Source organism: Fonsecaea monophora (genome assembly GCF_001642475.1).
Source record: "Fonsecaea monophora strain CBS 269.37 chromosome Unknown Scaff151, whole genome shotgun sequence".
In the NCBI taxonomy this organism is placed as follows: Eukaryota; Fungi; Ascomycota; class Eurotiomycetes; order Chaetothyriales; family Herpotrichiellaceae; genus Fonsecaea; species Fonsecaea monophora.
Window position 1 is genome coordinate 1 of NW_019174082.1, and position 15,641 is coordinate 15,641.

At 53.9% G+C, this 15,641-nt stretch overlaps 8 protein-coding genes across 8 annotated transcripts; 2 read left to right on the forward strand and 6 right to left on the reverse strand.

Annotated features, from left to right (window-relative positions):
* Nucleotides 1-100: 100 nt before the first annotated feature.
* On the forward strand, nt 101-832 carry AYO21_11256 (hypothetical protein; the record flags this gene model as incomplete). The annotated part of the gene is made up of 1 exon (XM_022661152.1): nt 101-832. One exon carries the CDS (start codon nt 101-103, stop codon nt 830-832), a length of 732 nt encoding a protein of 243 aa, XP_022506514.1.
* Nucleotides 833-1,169: 337 nt separating this feature from the next.
* Nucleotides 1,170-4,327, reverse strand: AYO21_11257 (hypothetical protein; the record flags this gene model as incomplete). The annotated part of the gene is made up of 6 exons (XM_022661153.1): nt 1,170-1,993; nt 2,041-2,354; nt 2,401-2,511; nt 2,561-2,609; nt 2,684-4,093; nt 4,171-4,327. The coding sequence occupies 6 exons, from the start codon at nt 4,325-4,327 to the stop codon at nt 1,170-1,172; spliced, it is 2,865 nt and encodes a 954-aa protein (XP_022506515.1).
* Nucleotides 4,328-5,099: 772 nt separating this feature from the next.
* AYO21_11258 (phosphoribosylaminoimidazole carboxylase, catalytic subunit) lies at nt 5,100-5,719 on the reverse strand (the record flags this gene model as incomplete). Its single annotated transcript, XM_022661154.1, has 2 exons — nt 5,100-5,629; nt 5,692-5,719. 2 exons carry the CDS (start codon nt 5,717-5,719, stop codon nt 5,100-5,102), a joined length of 558 nt encoding a protein of 185 aa, XP_022506516.1.
* Nucleotides 5,720-6,383: 664 nt separating this feature from the next.
* On the forward strand, nt 6,384-7,417 carry AYO21_11259 (nicotinate-nucleotide diphosphorylase (carboxylating); the record flags this gene model as incomplete). Its single annotated transcript, XM_022661155.1, has 2 exons — nt 6,384-7,206; nt 7,341-7,417. The coding sequence occupies 2 exons, from the start codon at nt 6,384-6,386 to the stop codon at nt 7,415-7,417; spliced, it is 900 nt and encodes a 299-aa protein (XP_022506517.1).
* A 435-nt stretch (nt 7,418-7,852) lies between these two features.
* On the reverse strand, nt 7,853-9,790 carry AYO21_11260 (hypothetical protein; the record flags this gene model as incomplete). The annotated part of the gene is made up of 8 exons (XM_022661156.1): nt 7,853-8,020; nt 8,098-8,247; nt 8,329-8,571; nt 8,628-8,982; nt 9,038-9,110; nt 9,159-9,207; nt 9,273-9,616; nt 9,670-9,790. 8 exons carry the CDS (start codon nt 9,788-9,790, stop codon nt 7,853-7,855), a joined length of 1,503 nt encoding a protein of 500 aa, XP_022506518.1.
* Nucleotides 9,791-11,105: 1,315 nt separating this feature from the next.
* AYO21_11261 (hypothetical protein) lies at nt 11,106-11,644 on the reverse strand (the record flags this gene model as incomplete). The annotated part of the gene is made up of 2 exons (XM_022661157.1): nt 11,106-11,494; nt 11,590-11,644. 2 exons carry the CDS (start codon nt 11,642-11,644, stop codon nt 11,106-11,108), a joined length of 444 nt encoding a protein of 147 aa, XP_022506519.1.
* Nucleotides 11,645-12,222: 578 nt separating this feature from the next.
* On the reverse strand, nt 12,223-13,856 carry AYO21_11262 (hypothetical protein; the record flags this gene model as incomplete). The annotated part of the gene is made up of 2 exons (XM_022661158.1): nt 12,223-13,764; nt 13,821-13,856. The coding sequence occupies 2 exons, from the start codon at nt 13,854-13,856 to the stop codon at nt 12,223-12,225; spliced, it is 1,578 nt and encodes a 525-aa protein (XP_022506520.1).
* Nucleotides 13,857-14,821: 965 nt separating this feature from the next.
* On the reverse strand, nt 14,822-15,298 carry AYO21_11263 (hypothetical protein; the record flags this gene model as incomplete). Its single annotated transcript, XM_022661159.1, has 1 exon — nt 14,822-15,298. One exon carries the CDS (start codon nt 15,296-15,298, stop codon nt 14,822-14,824), a length of 477 nt encoding a protein of 158 aa, XP_022506521.1.
* Between the last annotated feature and the right edge of the window lie 343 nt (nt 15,299-15,641).

A 15,641-nucleotide genomic window follows, 5' to 3' on the forward strand; every position in this document is an offset into this window, starting at 1 on the left:
GGAGGAGAGGAGGAGGAGGAAGGAGAGAAGGTCAAGGACAAAGACAGAAGAAGAGCGATGAAGCATATCTGTTTGGTACATACCACACTCGACTAACCACATGCCCCCACGGTTCATACAGACCGGCCGACGCGGCGACCCCGTGTTCGACGCCTTCTACGCCAGTACATACCCCAGCGTCACCGACATCGCCGCATACCAATCCTCGCAAGCGAGTGCCATCGCCGCGCTGCTCCGCCACATCGCCACGCCGGCCATCCTGCTCACCCACTCCCAAGGCTCTCCGGGGGGCTGGCTCGCGGCCGACATCTGCCCCGAGCTGATCCGCGCCATCATCGCCGTGGAACCCAACGGGCCCCCTTTTGCCGGGGTACACCCCCACAACGGCGCGGCCGCGCGGGCGTGGGGCCTGACGGACATTCCGATCGCGTATTCCCCGCCCGTGACGGATGTCGGTGAGTTGGACCTGGTGACGATCCCGTCGACAGAGCCCGGGCGAGACGACACGGTACTGCAGCGGCAGGACGCGGACTCCTCTGCGCCGCGAAATGGCAGCGTCGTGCTGCGCAAATTGAAAAACCTACAACACATCCCCGTCCTGGTCGAGGTCGGCGAGGCCAGTTACCACGCCCCCTACGACCACGCCACCGTCGCGTACCTCCGCCAGGCCGGGGTGGAGTGCGACTTCATCAGGCTCGAGGACCGGGGGATCTTGGGCAACGGACACATGCAGATGCTGGAGCTGAATAATCTCGAAATTGCGGCCGTGTTGGAGAATTGGATTAGGACGAAGGTGGAGGGGGAGGGAGAGGTAGAGAGGGAAGGGGAGTAAGGGGGAGTTCAATCCGTCGTGATGAACGGCGGTGACGAGTCTTGTTCTTTCGACAAGATCAACATCAAGTTCAAACCAAGACGGCGGATGAGAGGTAGTGAAGAGGCTGGTCTGGTCTGGTCTGGTCTGGTCTGGTCTGCTCGGGGCCCCCTTAGGACAAGCACGTATATGGCCAGATGGTAGGTGGTGCCGGAACGGAGTGTATAGGTAAAGGATGAGAACAAGACCAGAAAAAAAGGAAGAGAGAGGAAGGTGTCGTCCATCTCACAAGACACGACGAGCCCGAGAAAGACGAAACGTGTAGTCTTGTAGTACTCCAGGCTCCTGCAACTCCTACCTATTCATCAGCAACGCCCTCGCCCTCGTACTCGTCCACCACTCGTTCCGGCACAAGATCCCTGAGCAGCTTGATACCCTCCTGGATCACGATCCACCTGATGCGACTCAACCGCTCGGCCATGACGGTCGTGAGGCCCGACGTCGAATACTTGCCCAGCAACCGCGAGAGTCGTTCGGGCATCACGCTCGTCATGCTACTGACCAGGACCTTCATTTCCGTTTCAGCCTGCCACCTCGTAGACCCTTCGGTCGTCTTTACACCCACAGCAGCAGATGTCGCGGGTGTCATCTCACCCTGTCGATGGCTGGCGATCTGCTGCTGTGGCGCCTTGGTAGTGTCCGCCACTGTCAGGGAGTGAAACGCCCAGCATATCAGCGTCGAGATGTACAGACGGAACGGGTAGAAAAAGGTATGTCGGACGTCAAAGTGTTCCAGATTGAAAACGCTGTCCCGCAAGAGGTGTGCCGCGTGCCACACTGCCTTGACTCCAGAAAACGAACCACGCGCCTTGGCCCACTCTCTGACATTCCCTTGGGCTCGCATATAGTCCGAGCGTGTGACGCGGCGGCCCATGGAACGCCGGGCTCCGGCGTAGATCTGGAGATCGGCGATGTCGACGTTCAACGTGATATGGGCCGTGTGGTACACCGCATTTGCAGCGGTTCTAAAGCGCGCAAAGTGGGCTCGTCTTGAGTGGCTCTCGTCAAAAGAGACCATTTTCAAGCAGTAGGTGTCAAAGTCGACTTTCCATGCGTCGTATGCGGCAATAAGCTGTTCCCGCCATTTGTCCTTGTCCAAATAGCCCGTATGGTTCATCAATCCTGTCGAACATTTAGTACCAATGAGCGACTCAATTACATTCGCTTACCAGAAGCCATCTGATCTACGTGCTTCATCTCGCACTGAATCGATATGAGTCCATTGAGGATGAGAAGTAGTGGGAACGCGTCAAGATCGGGAATCTTCAACCCAGACTCCAGATCCAGATACGCTGTCAATACGGACTGGAAAGGGAGGAGAGACTCCTCGCGTGCGTGTTTCCACCACTCTTCTGCAGAAGCGGCCTCCCAAGCCGACCGGCTACAGGGCAGAGCGGTGCGTATTTCGAACGTGGACAGAGACAGTGGCTGGGAGAAGAGAGCGGCGTTTTGTGTATCCCAAAAGAGACAAAGGAAAGCCACCCTGTCGACCAGTCAGTATATTGTTTGGACCTCTGAGATTGATTCACCTTTTCTGGAGCTCGACATTAATCGCCTTGTGCCAATTCGACTCGAGAAGCTCAGGTTTGTCGACCGCTCTTGGTTGCTGCACAGTCAGGCAATCACTTCGCCGAATGAGACTACTCGTCATTAGTTGTCACTGTCGTGTCTCATGCTGGAAAGACATACTTGACGAGGAGGCCATGGAATAAAAACGCCGTGTCATGTGTTCTTTGTCCTAGAGTTGTCAATCATGTTAGCCGGTCCCAGTATGGGTCGATATGGGATGCAATTCCACTCGTCTGGACTTACCGAAGCATTCGAGCAAGAACACGGTCTGGATCATCCATAGCTCTGGCGTCACACAAAACGCTACCCGATGGAACACTTCGGCCCTCAGAGCATCGTACATCCGGTCGGAAAAGGCGTCAATACTGTTGTCGCTAAAGGTTGCACCGAGTAACACCACAGCCGCGAGAAGTAGAGTCTCCGTTCGAGATGGCTCAAAAGTGGCCGGGTGCAGAAGCGGGTAAGAAGCATTGAAACACGAAAAGAAAAGCTCGAGATAGGTTTGCATGGAGGCGCGGGACAAGAGCGAGTGTTGTTGGCCGGTATCCACGTTCACATCTGCCGCCCTACCCTTAGCATGGCGCAACAAGCTCAATAGGTTCTGGTGCGAGTTGTCATCCAGCAGTGGTGCATGTGCCAACCGACTGGGAAGGCTGTCCAGGCTTGACACAGAGCACGAGCTGTCTCTTTCAGATTGTGGCATCTGCTCAGACTGTTCTCGTGCCCCTCTTGAAGATCCTGGACGTGTCAAAGCAAAAGTAGAAGACCCGGTCTCCCAGAACGAATCTAGGGCGGAGACAAGTTCTGATGGAGCTGGTATTCTCGAGGTTCTTGTACCAACTGCTGGGGTTGCCGAAACTTCGTCCAGAGTCTCCGTTGCTCCAGTCGAGTTCTGTAGCAGCGGCTGACAAAGCTGCTCCAGTGGTTGTATCGATGTTGGCTCGCTCTCCGTCTCGGGCGGCATGGTGAATAATTCGTTTAGTGACGAATCCATCGGTTGTTGAGACATGTTCGGTGGCGGATTGGGGGTCGTGGTCTGTCTAAATTGCGATGATTCAAGACCAGACATTATGTTGGCATTGGGGTCGATGAGCCAGTCGAGACTGGCCACCGGAGTGAATAGTCCATCATAAGAGATTGTTGCTGTGGCGGAGTGGCCAGTTCGATCCATTTGTCGTGAACATGGTGCTTCCCCCATAGTGTTCTGTGTCGACGCTTCATCACAGGGAGCGTCGACCTGCATCTCCAGATCATCGGTCGGAAAGTCCCAGGACGACCTGGCCATGAACTCAAACATGTCAAATCCCAGCGCCGTCTCGATCAAGCCTTGACTTTGAGGAATTCCATCAGCCTCAAGGCCCTGGGAAGTCACCGTGTCGGGCCCAGACTTGGACCTCGACGGAGAGGCCCTCTCTGTATCGACAGATGTGGGAGTATCCAAACAGCTCATGAAAATGGGTATCTGGGCACTCTGCTGCGCGAGGTCGAGAGACTGCATCTTCATCCACTGCCTGCGCAAGTAGCTGTGCGAGGGCCGATCCCTGACGATATTCCCGTTTGCGTCTCGCCAGAGTCGTTTCCGACTCTCGACAATGCCGAGTCCTTCACCGCCAGCCTCTTCGTCCTTCTGCCGATGTCGCGCCACATGGCGATCTAAGTGACAACTCGAATTAGCCATTCGTGGTCACAGCCAAGGCCCGCGCTGCGTAAGATCAGCCGTCTCGCCTTACCTAGGAGGTCGGATCTCTTAAAGTGCAAGCGACATCTCGTACAGGTGTATTCCCCGTCGCCATGGTTCAACATGTGACGCCTCAGATGGTCAGCGCGGGTGAAGCCTTTCTGGCAGGCATCGTTGGGGCAGACGAATCTCTTTGGCTTGGTCGCCATGATCGATGTCCGTAGGCGATGTAGGTGTCTAGGGCTGCACGTGAGAGCATCACAATGTATGTCGAGATCTGATCTTGTGAGGTCAAGGATGTCAGGCCGATCGCAGGACGACTTAGCGTCAGGGATGCATCAGGGGACTGGGAGCGGGCAACGCCAGCCACTATCAGAGGCGTATCGTGTATGAGGGACTCAGATAAACCCCAAGCGAACCTCGGTCGTGGCGTTGAGTGGCTATCTTCACGATGGCGGTTGTCGGTATCACCTAGTTTTCGAGCCGGATTCCTCCTCTTATCATTCCATGCAACAGAGTTAGCGGCAATCGACGTCGAGCTGTCTGGGCTTTGAATGTCATAACAGAACGACCCTCGATATCGCTGATAATGTAGCTCGATGGTGCCGACGAAATACAAAATGGGCGTAGGACAAGCAATTCCAACTGACGAATAGATTGCAGACGGGCAACACCGAGGAAGATGCGCAATTGATTCCGCCCGCTACTCCCGAAACACCCAAGATCTTGGTAGAGCTGGTATGTCGAACAATATTGGATCTGGCACAGTGGGACTATTGAGAACATGTCAAGAATCAAGATGGTCCATTTTTGCACTGTCGCTTTTGGCCCGTTGCGTTGTTGAACCCCCCCAGAACAGGAATTACAGTACATACAAAGCATGTTTCTTCTATCTCATCGCGCGTGTCCTCGTAGGTATTGGCTCATGAAATGACTAGAGCCTTTGGAGAGAATCCCATCTGACATGACCCATTTCCACATTCATGAGTCCAATTTCTTGTACGTCGACCACCCCTCCTCCTGGAGACGACGCTCCTTGGCCATATTGTCGTCGTCCATCTTCTTGAGATGGTCCGCAACCCACTTTTGAGCCTTTTCGTCGCTCGTCCCGACAATCCTTGCCGCCAGGATGGCCGCGTTGACGCTGTTGGAAATGCCCACGGTGGCCACGGGGATGCCTCGCGGCATCGAGACGATGCTGCACAGACTGTCAAGTCCGTCCAAGGCCATGGCCTTGACAGGGACGCCGATGACGGGGAGGACCGTCTCCGAGGCCAGCATTCCCGGCAAGTGAGCAGAGCCGCCGGCAGCGGCAATGATGACCTTGAGCCCCCGTCCTGCGGCGCCCTTTGCAAAATCGAGCATATATTGTGGTGTGCGGTGGGCCGAAGTGATGTGGACTTCGTAGGGGATGTCCATGGTGTCGAGAATCTCAATGCCAGGACGCAAGGTCGCCAGATCTGTGTCTGAGCCCATGCAGACGGCAATCACAGCCTTGCGCTGTTCTGGCCCTTGAGGGGGATAGGTGTCAGCGAGGAGTCAGTGATCATAGGAGGATAATACTAAGACCTACCGCCGCGGTACAATCTTGGGGCGTCCATGATGGAACAGTTGCTCGATTTGATGTGGAATGAGAGATAGAGAGCGATGGGGATCTCTTTTTGTGTGTGGTTGTATATGTCTGTGTTCAACTCCTGAATTTGCTGGACTCGAGATACAAAAAGGGGGAAAATCCAATGTGCGGTGATGACCGTCTCTCACAATGCAATCCAGTTGGACGATCCATGGATGATTATGTATGACAAACTCATGCTCTTTACCACCAACCACTGCCATCATCCACCTCTGCATTGGATGTCACATTACCTCCCACCCTCCTCCTCCACACGGTTAGAGCCATCGGGTCATGAACGCCCAGAAATGCCCCCCCATATTCAGCCGAAGATGGGCAACCCGAGTCTCACTTGGCCTAAACCCAAAATGCTCAACCCGTTGCCTTGTCCACCTCAAACATGGGGGGAGCAGCCCCATATATCGGGAACCACTACGAAAATGCGTGAAAGACGCCAGTGGCGGGTGTCTGGAACTCAACCGGAAGAATGAATAGTGGGGGAACATCAGATTCATACAAAGCTCTTGGTCTATTATGTTGACTCCAAGATCGATGGCCGCAGGAGGGGGGTATTTTGTCACGGCCACGATCATGCCAGTCTTGGACACGGACATAGACACGATTTCTTTGATCTCAGCCATCTCCTGATCATCATGGCTCTCGACCACGGAACCACCGCGCACCTCCTCCCAACCAGCCTCCCCGACAAGGTACGCGCCTGGCTCGCCGAGGACACCCCTTCGTTCGACTACGGCGGCTTCGTCGTCGGCGAGGACATCCGCACCGCGACGCTGTACCAAAAGGCACCCGGCGTGGTTGCGGGGTTGCCGTTCGTGGACGAAATCTTCGCGCAATGCGGCTGCACTGTCGAATGGTTCGTCAAGGACGGCGACTTTATCGAGTCTAGCGCCATCGCCGCGGCCGGCGGCAAGGTCAAAGCCGCGACGGTCACGGGGCCGACGAGGAAGCTCCTCCTCGGCGAGCGGGTGGCCTTGAACACCCTGTCGCGCTGCTCCGGCGTGGCCACGGCAAGTCGGCAGCTGCTCACTCTCGTGCGCGCCGCGGGCTACACGGGGATGGTGGCGGGGACGCGCAAGACGACGCCCGGGTTCCGGCTGGTGGAGAAGTACGGCATGCTGGTCGGCGGGGTCGACCAGCACCGCATGGACCTGAGCAGCATGATCATGCTCAAGGACAACCACATCTGGGCCCGCGGCAGCATCACCGACGCGGTGCGCTCCGCCCGCGCCGTCGGCGGCTTCGCCCTGAAAGTCGAGGTCGAGGTCGACAGCGAGGCGGGGGCCGACGAGGCGATCGCTGCCGGCGCCGACGTCATCATGCTCGACAACTATGACGGGCCGGGGCTGCGCGTCGCGGCCAGGAACCTGAAGGAGAGGTGGGCGGGCAAGAAGTCGTTTCTGCTCGAGTGTAGTGGGGGCCTCACGCCGGCGAACGTGAACGACTATGTCAACAATGGTAAGTCAACACTCTATCTCTCGATTTTATCCACCAGTCCATCCATCTCATCAATCCATCTACCAATCCATCCCCTTTACCAGCAGTCCAGGGAGACAAACAAACAGATGTTAACATTGCCTGCAAAAATCTAGATATTGACGTGATATCCACATCTGCCGTGCACCAAGGGTGTCCGCACGTCGACTTTTCCCTCAAGATCGACCACTAGACAGACAGACAGACACCTCGAGCTTAGCTGTTTGCTTTTGCTTCTGGGGGTGGATCTTTTCTTCCCATAACACTTGCAGCGGCACGATACAGGCACACAGGCTGGAAGGGCTGGAGGGCTGTAGTTAGTGCATCTGTGATACCAAAAGCGAGGTCTAGCAAGCGATGCAATGCAACGTGAAGAAAGGGGAGGGGGCGCAAAAGTAGGATATGTATACTTGAAATTAGAGTCGACGACCGAGCAAGACAGTCGAGAGTATAGCGAACGTAGCCCCTTCGCAAGGACGGGCCAGAATTTAGGTCCTAAGTCCTAGGTACTAGATTCTAGGTACCAAACAAAGCATGACACTCCCAGTCCGAAAAGATCATTCATTCGTTATCATATCGTCTACGTAGCACTCCAAGAGATGTATAGTGTATAGCCACAAGTCTAGCCCTAGAGCACGTATCGAAAGTCTGGATTCTGCTCCATACCCCGAACCGACGTCCTCTTCCCACTGTCCAGCTGCCGGTTGACGCGTCGGTAGTAAAACCAGGCAAACGACGCGGTCAGGAGCATGCCGCCCTGAAAACAGCCCGAGACGATCAGTGCCGGCCGGTAGACCTACAAATATAGCACCCAATGGTAGATCAGCTTCGGGCCTCTTCTTCCAAATCACTGGGGAACAGAGGCTTGCTTACCGGCGCATCCTGGCTTCGAAACGCATACGACGAGATGATCCCTGCAATGTTCTGGAGCCCCACGAGCAGGCCAAGAGTGGTGGCACGCGCTGAATTGGAAGTTATGTTGCTGGTCGCCCAGGCAGGAACCAACACGGCCGGCGTAAATGTCTGGGGGAGCAGGTGAGCGGATGCCGACAAAGTGGAGATATCTCCCCGAAAAAGAGAGAGAGAATAAAGAGACCAACTCACACCAAATGTCAACAGGAACGTGAAAAAGTATCCCACTCCGGTCTTGTGGACAAGATCGACCGAACCCAGGCAGATGAAGCCGATCATAGATGTCCCCATGGTAACAACTGACCAGATTCCCCGAGCTTGAAACCGGTCAGAAATCCAGCAGACGACCACGATCCACACCGCTCCATTGAGGTTGGGCGCGATCGTGAAGAGATTGGCTTGGACTGTGTCTGGCTTCAATCGCTTGATCAGGGTCTACCGATACCACAGTTAGCTGATGGAGACCTCTCCAAAGATTGTATGCAACTCACAGGCAAGAAATTGGACAGTGTGGCCGCCGCGACTCCGTAGCACAGCGACATGGCCCCAAACATCCACGTGTGCCAGTTCAACAGCGGTTTCAGCGCTGCGGACCACGAAAACTTGATTGGCTCAATCTCAAACTCCCTCTGCAGCCGCAGTCTGCCATAGTCCTTCTCTTCCTGGCTAAAATACTTCGAGGCAGTCAAACTTCGAGGCAGGATTGTGAATGCTACGAGGGACAGAAAAACCGTCAGGCTCCCCTCGATGATGAAAAGATATTGCCAATTCTGCATCAATGTTAACGGTCGATCCGACGGTTGGGAGGCATCTCTTACGTGAAGCTTCTTATGCCATTGAAAGACACTGGTAACACTTGGTGTCAGCAACATATCTTTTCACCCGCTTGGTCGAGACACACCTGTAGGCAATCAATCCGGAAAAAGCATTTGCCACAAAGCCCATCATGTAAAATAACGAAATTCTTTTCGCAACTGAGGCTGGTCAGTATTGAGTTTCAGTGGGGCGAGTCGATGCCTTACTTTCATGGCGAGTGTAAAACATCGACAGGTAGTAGATGGCTGAGGGGAACTGATATGGCCGTTAGTATCTAGGTTGAGCAGTCAATCAGAGGAAACAGGACTGGACAGACGTACAAATCCAGCCTCCGCGACTCCCAGCAGAATTCTTGTTGTGGCAATACCACCAAAGTTCTTAGCTGCAGCAGCTCCAAGAGACACAGCACCCCAACCAAACATGAGGATTGGGATAACGTTGGCCGGGCTGAAGCGCTTGGCCAGAATCGTGGTAGGGATATTCAGGAGACCATAAGGAATATAGAACAACGTTAAGACCAACGAGTACTGATTCGCCCCAAAGTGAAGGTCCTTTTCGATGCCATCGGTCTTTGCGTTTCCCAGATTGGCTCGGTCGAGACTGTTGGTGAAGTAGATCATGGCAAGCACAGGCAAGATGATCAAGTCAAGCTTCCACAACAAGCCTATTCAAGATGAGCTGAAGTATATCTCTGGGGGCAATGGAGTCTCCTCGTACTCTTCTTCACACCGGATCCTGGCAATTCCTCAACCTCGCCAGACAAGCTCCCAACCTGCGTCAATGGGAAATCAGTGCTCTTGGAAGTCGACATTTGAGATGGCTTCAAGTCCTCAATCATGTTTGCCGCGAGCCGAATGACATCGGCTATGTGCTGGGACGGGCAGGATGTCGACTTGTCGAAGATAAATTTCCACTGATAGACTGGTCGTGTGCCCTCCAGACACGGCAGATGTGTTGGAGACGGTGGCGATTCAGCATGAAAAACGGCCTGACGAGCCAGCCTTTAGTATGATCGCCCATTATGTGTCTCTCGGGGGATGTCCGAATAGCCGTGGTTCCACCTCCCCATCTATTTCGTGGGGAGTCCTCGCAGCTTGCCGCACATCTTGATGTCCACCTTGATTCGTGACGGAGGTGTGATTGGTGAAGGCTTTAGAAACAGGCCTTTTCCCTTGGACTCGTCAAATCCCGTTGGAGTTTTGAGCTTTGGATTGGTTGTCTCTACAACATTGATCCAGGAATGCAGGACCGGTTATCAGTGAGTCTTGAACCACAGCTCGATTAGGTTGGCTCGACATGGGTTTCGGAGATCGCAGTCCCATTGCAACTGTGGGTCGCAGATAGCCAGTGTCGCCTTGATAAAGCTTGGATGGTCTGTGCAGTGTGCCTTGCGTAGAACTTTGGAGCACCAGTAGATTCCGAGAATCACCTGCACATACGTGCCATACCGCAGTGAAGCTAACCCATCGAACGTCCATCTGCAGGATTGCAGGGCATTGAGTGCTCTGTGTTATCAATCCTGGTAGTACAGGGGTATGGAGCGTATTCCCTCCCGTCTCCCTGAATCTGGATCTCCCGACTCGACGGATGCTGTAGGTTTTCAGTCAGGGCGTCCGCTTCAAACAGATCATTCTGGAGAGTTTCCGGAACCACGGTGAGTGGTATTGCAGCTAATAGGGACATTGATTCGCTTGCACCAGTGTCGTCCACTTCACGGGTCTGCCAGCCTTCAACAAACATGCTTTCACGAGGATCAGCGCAGAGAACAAATGTAATGCCGTGGTACAGGCCTGAGCTCCAGACTCGCAAGATATCCTGGATATGATATCCAGATCTAATCCAGCGCCTCCGTAGGAATCTCGGATAGACAAGTTCGTGAAGTAGGTCATTGATGCTTTTGGTCGCGGCATCCAATGCTTGGTTGGATCTTGCCAAGGCAACTCTGCGGCATTGGCAACGCCACAGAATCAGCACCCACGAGAATCCGGAGTCATGCTGATAAAGATCGTCAGGATGGTGTTCCGACTCGTTGGCAGGTGTCCGCATCTACAAGTCATTTTGGATAGCGAGAATATGTCTGCATCCTCCACATGCGTTGAAAAGAGTTGTTAAACCATAGTATTGATTTTCACTTTTATTTGAATGTCTTTCTTTTACTTCGCCTCCCCATTCCCTTGCTTCCCAGCCACTTCGTCCTCCTTGTCGTGAAACTTCAAACTGATACTATTCACACAATGTCTCTCGTCCGTGGGCGTCGGATATCCTTCGCCCTTGAAGACATGCCCCAGGTGCCCACCGCAATTTGAGCAGACAATCTCGGTCCTCTCCATGCCGAAGCTGTTGTCCGTGTGCCGGGTCACGGCGCCGGGGATGCTGTCAAAGTACGCGGGCCAGCCGCACCCGGACTTGAACTTGTGGTTGGCCTTGTAGAGAGGTGCGTTACAGGCGGCGCAGGTATAGACGCCGTGGTCGGGCATGTGCTTATCGTATTCGCCTGTGAAGGGAGCTTCGGTGCCCTTCTCGCGGAGGATGCGGAATTGTTCTGCGATAGATGTCAGTGGTGGTTCAATGTGTGGCTGCCCATCAGAGTTGCGATCTCATGGACAGTTGCTATGGGGATATATGTTCCGGACGTACCTTTGTTGAGTACCGTCCTCCACTCATCATTCGATCGCGCATCAGGGTAGGTCATCTTGGCTGAAGCTGGGGTTGAGGTTCCGAATAAAGCGCTCAGGAACGGGATCGAGGACATAGATTTTGGAACGACGGCGCGACGGGTGTGCGAGAGGCGATTACCCCGCAGCGGTTGTTGGAATCGAAATGCGGTTGCGTTGCCGAATGTATAGAGCCTGCGAACGATCCTAGGAAATGATGAGAAGCGCATCAAGAGAGGGATGCCTGGGACGATGGGATGATATATAGACCTCGTCGGGAGCCGGCAATAGAGCGAGAGGCAAGGAACGAGACCGACGAAATGCGTATTTGCGAGTTCTGCGCCTCCAACACGCAAGGGTTGATGATGCAATGAAATACTTTGGTCATCATGATTGGCTGGACGGGCAACAATGTGGGACTTTGATTTTGGAATCATTCAGTAGCGGCGAGGCTGAGATACGCAGCCTCGGCCGCCAGTAGCAACTAGGCACAAGGTATTTGGAATTACCGTGACAAACAGTAACAGAGTCTGGCACTCAATTCAGTACTCAAATCTATCCATATCCATGTTCTCTAGATCTCCAAAAGAGCATTTGCTTCGAGCTACACTGTCATTCATGCACGCCTCTTACCCGTCACTGTCAACTCACCATGGCCAATTTCCACCTTCCATCCCTCCTTCAGGAGCATTTTGCTTACCGCTGGTCCTATCCGCGGAGCATGATTCTTGCTATGAGTTCCCAGCCCGGTCACTATTCTGAAGCCGGTCCTAGCAGGTCCGCCACCTCCAGAAGCATATTTGGCGTCACCCAACCCATCCCACCAGCTCTGTGTTTTTGCTCGGGCAATTCGAACTGCATCTTGTACCGTCACGCCATGAAGATCGAGGACGTTTGAAGAAGATTGTCTAGCCACGAGCAAGTCTGCTTCCGCAGCTTTGGCTTCCTTTGCAGCTCTGACGCGTTCTCGGCCAATCTCAGAGTAGTGCGCTGCAACACCTCCGTAGAGACGATCGGATTTGCTTCGTCTGTATGCTGCGGCAGCTTGATCAAAACTTTGACCTGCAGCTATCCGGAAACTAGCTGCAGATGCCCGATATGGGTCAATAGCCAGACCCTCCGGTGCGGTCGAGGCGGTTCTGGGGACTTCGTCTTCCCCGAGATTCAGAGGGGCATACTGGGCGGCAGCCTGCAGCTTCCCGGTTGTTGGCACAGTCTCGGCCACTGACATGGCTTCCAACAATTCCTGAGCCGCAGAGGGTATATGTCGGGCTAGTCTCAGCAGACCATACAATTGTGACTTGGGCACATATTCAAACTGGCTCTGAAATTCCGCAATCTGCATATCGAGGAGGGGATCGACTTCTGCCGACTTACTGTATGCCTCCCCTTCTCTTATTGCTAGCGCGCGAATGGTAGACGCCAGCCGCGCATCGTTGGCATGATATATAGACCGCACTAGTTGGGGTTGGAGCTTGGTCCTAGAACAAATGAAGTCGACATCTTTAGACATTGTAGCCCAGACATTGGTAGGAGTGGGCTCTAACTCATAAGGCGAGGAGGAGCCTGAATTCGCACGCGAAGACTCAGTTGTGCGGTGTTTCCGTTTCTTCCTTCCTTTTCTTTGCAGGAGAGCATCTTCTGCAAATCCATCTACCCCTTTCAAGATAGGCACATCTTCTGGTTCTTCCCCCAGTCCCTGGTTAAGGAAGGAGAGGTTGAGAAGCTCATCGACGGCCTTGTCAAGGCATCCTGCGTGGCTCTCCAAGACACTGGACAGCTCACGTTTGGGTATGTTTGGAAACACATGCCGCAGCCGACCTATCTTCTTCTCAGTTGACAAGGTGTTATCCTGATCATTTCCCGGGCTGTCTGAGTCATTCCACCGCAAGTCGGAGATACCAGTGGTTATGCTCGTGACACCGTTGGAGAAGTTGTCTTCGGGGCACGACCTGGACGTGTCGGTGGCATCTATGAGGTGTGCAGGAGCTCCTGTACCCGAAGGATCAAATTCTGCGTCCTCTTGTTCTATTGCACTAGCCTTGAGGCTATCAAGGTCCGCCGTCAAGGCTGCCCTATCCCGGGGCAGTTGGTAATCAGACGCGATGGCGTAGAAAAGGGCATCATCCAGCGGAGGACAATATTGGGCTCGAAGAGCCTAACGAGAGATCAGACAATTGCCAGGCAAGAAGGGACGAGGGATTTTCTTCATACCTCTACCTCCGCAGGTGAAGTTTCCAAGTCAACCATGCTGAGATGTTGGGGTTGATCATGTTTGATTCGGCGGGGCTAGTCTGGGATTTGTAGGGTATTCTCGTGTTCGCAGGGTAAACATTTGGTGCAAAGGGTCAGGATGAAGAGGCATTGTGACGTACTGGTTGAGAGTGTTGGGTGAGGATGGAGGGGAGTTTTCAGCCTCAAGATGGTGATGCAACTTCTTTGTTAGGTGCCACCAGTGCGAAGGCCACGACGGCCTAGCCCGCCTTGCCCGCCACGCCAACGCCGCTACTAAAGTTCCAGCCTAATGAACTCAAGCCGCAATAACTCGGCAGCCTCGAGGACTTGCAGGGCGCAGAGAGGCTCAACTTCGGCTCAGCCAATCAATTACCAACGTCATCAACTCCACCTATGCGAACTCCTTCAGCCTTACTCAAGGTTGGGGCTCAGCTATACACGACTATGCTATATCTGGTAGAACTCATCCAACAGTCCACGACATCTAAATGCTCGAAGCAACGGAGAACAACCGCTCTCTGCAGTAAGGATGTGGAATATACAGAGTTCCTACGTCCACTCCACGAGGCTCGGCCCTACCCAATACCATGTTAGACGGGCGAGACTTGTCCACGTCAAGCTCTTCAACACCGCACGAAGCCTATCTGGAATGGCAGTGCGAAAAACACACAGACGTCGCTGATGAGCGCTCACGCAGATATGCCCCTATCATGGCGTTCAAGGACGAACAGGATATAATTCCCATCATAGCCAGACCAAGTAGATAAGCTATCAGAAAGTAGCGGAACGGAATGCAGCAAGATGAGAACGACGTATCGCCTGCTGTATACATTGACACACCCATCAGCTGAGTCGACTTCATGTCACTCAAACCATTTCACCACTCGATTCCAGGCGGGAGCTGAGGGAAAAGCAAAAGAGGAAGAGGAGGGAAGAACAACAAGGATAGGAGCTGAAGGAGAGCAAGAATCATCCATCTCTCATTTCCCTTCCTCCCCCATTTCAGCGATCGCAGTCTTCAACTCATGCGCGTCCAGGTACACCTCGTAAAGCTCAGCCTGAAGATCGGCCCCGTCGCCCGGATCCGCGAACTTGATCATGCTGGCAAAGTCGACGGCGATTTTGCGACCGTTGCGCAGCTTGTACCACAGTGACCCGTTCACAATCACCTCCTGCTTCCCCGGCCCGGCGCCCCCGGCCAGCACGAAGCACTTGTCCAGGGTGTGCTCGAGGTCGACGACAGGCCCGTTCGTCGGGTGGATCATGGCGTTGCGAAAGGAACGGATGGCTTCGTGGCCCGTCACGGCTGACCCGAACAACAGCTGGCCTTCGGGGGCGAACAGGCTGAGGTAGCTGTTGTCCGAGTGCGGGTCGTCCCACGAGCGAAAGAACGCTGGGAGTTGTTTGTCCAGAGGGGACGGGATGGAGGATTGGTTGGAGAAAGTGTAGTTGGCCATGGACTCTGTTGTGCCTCGACTCGCTTCGTGCTGTTTGTTTCCTCGCACGTCTGATGTTGGACAATGTCAGCAAAGGATGGAAAGGTGTCGACACAAGCTTCCTAGCTGTATATACAGATTCCACCTATATCATGCTGGGATGGCCGAGGCCTCAACCTCAGATTGTGGGGTAAAATACGAGCATCGGGAGATAATCAACTGCCGACCACTTGGTTGATTCGATGAATCAAAGCACTAAAACAAAGAGGGGAATTGGTATCAGGTGCTTTTCGTGTTTCGAATGTCATTCATTCATAGCTTCATCAAATGTAAGAGCACATCGTCTGCCGCTCTATCGAATAGA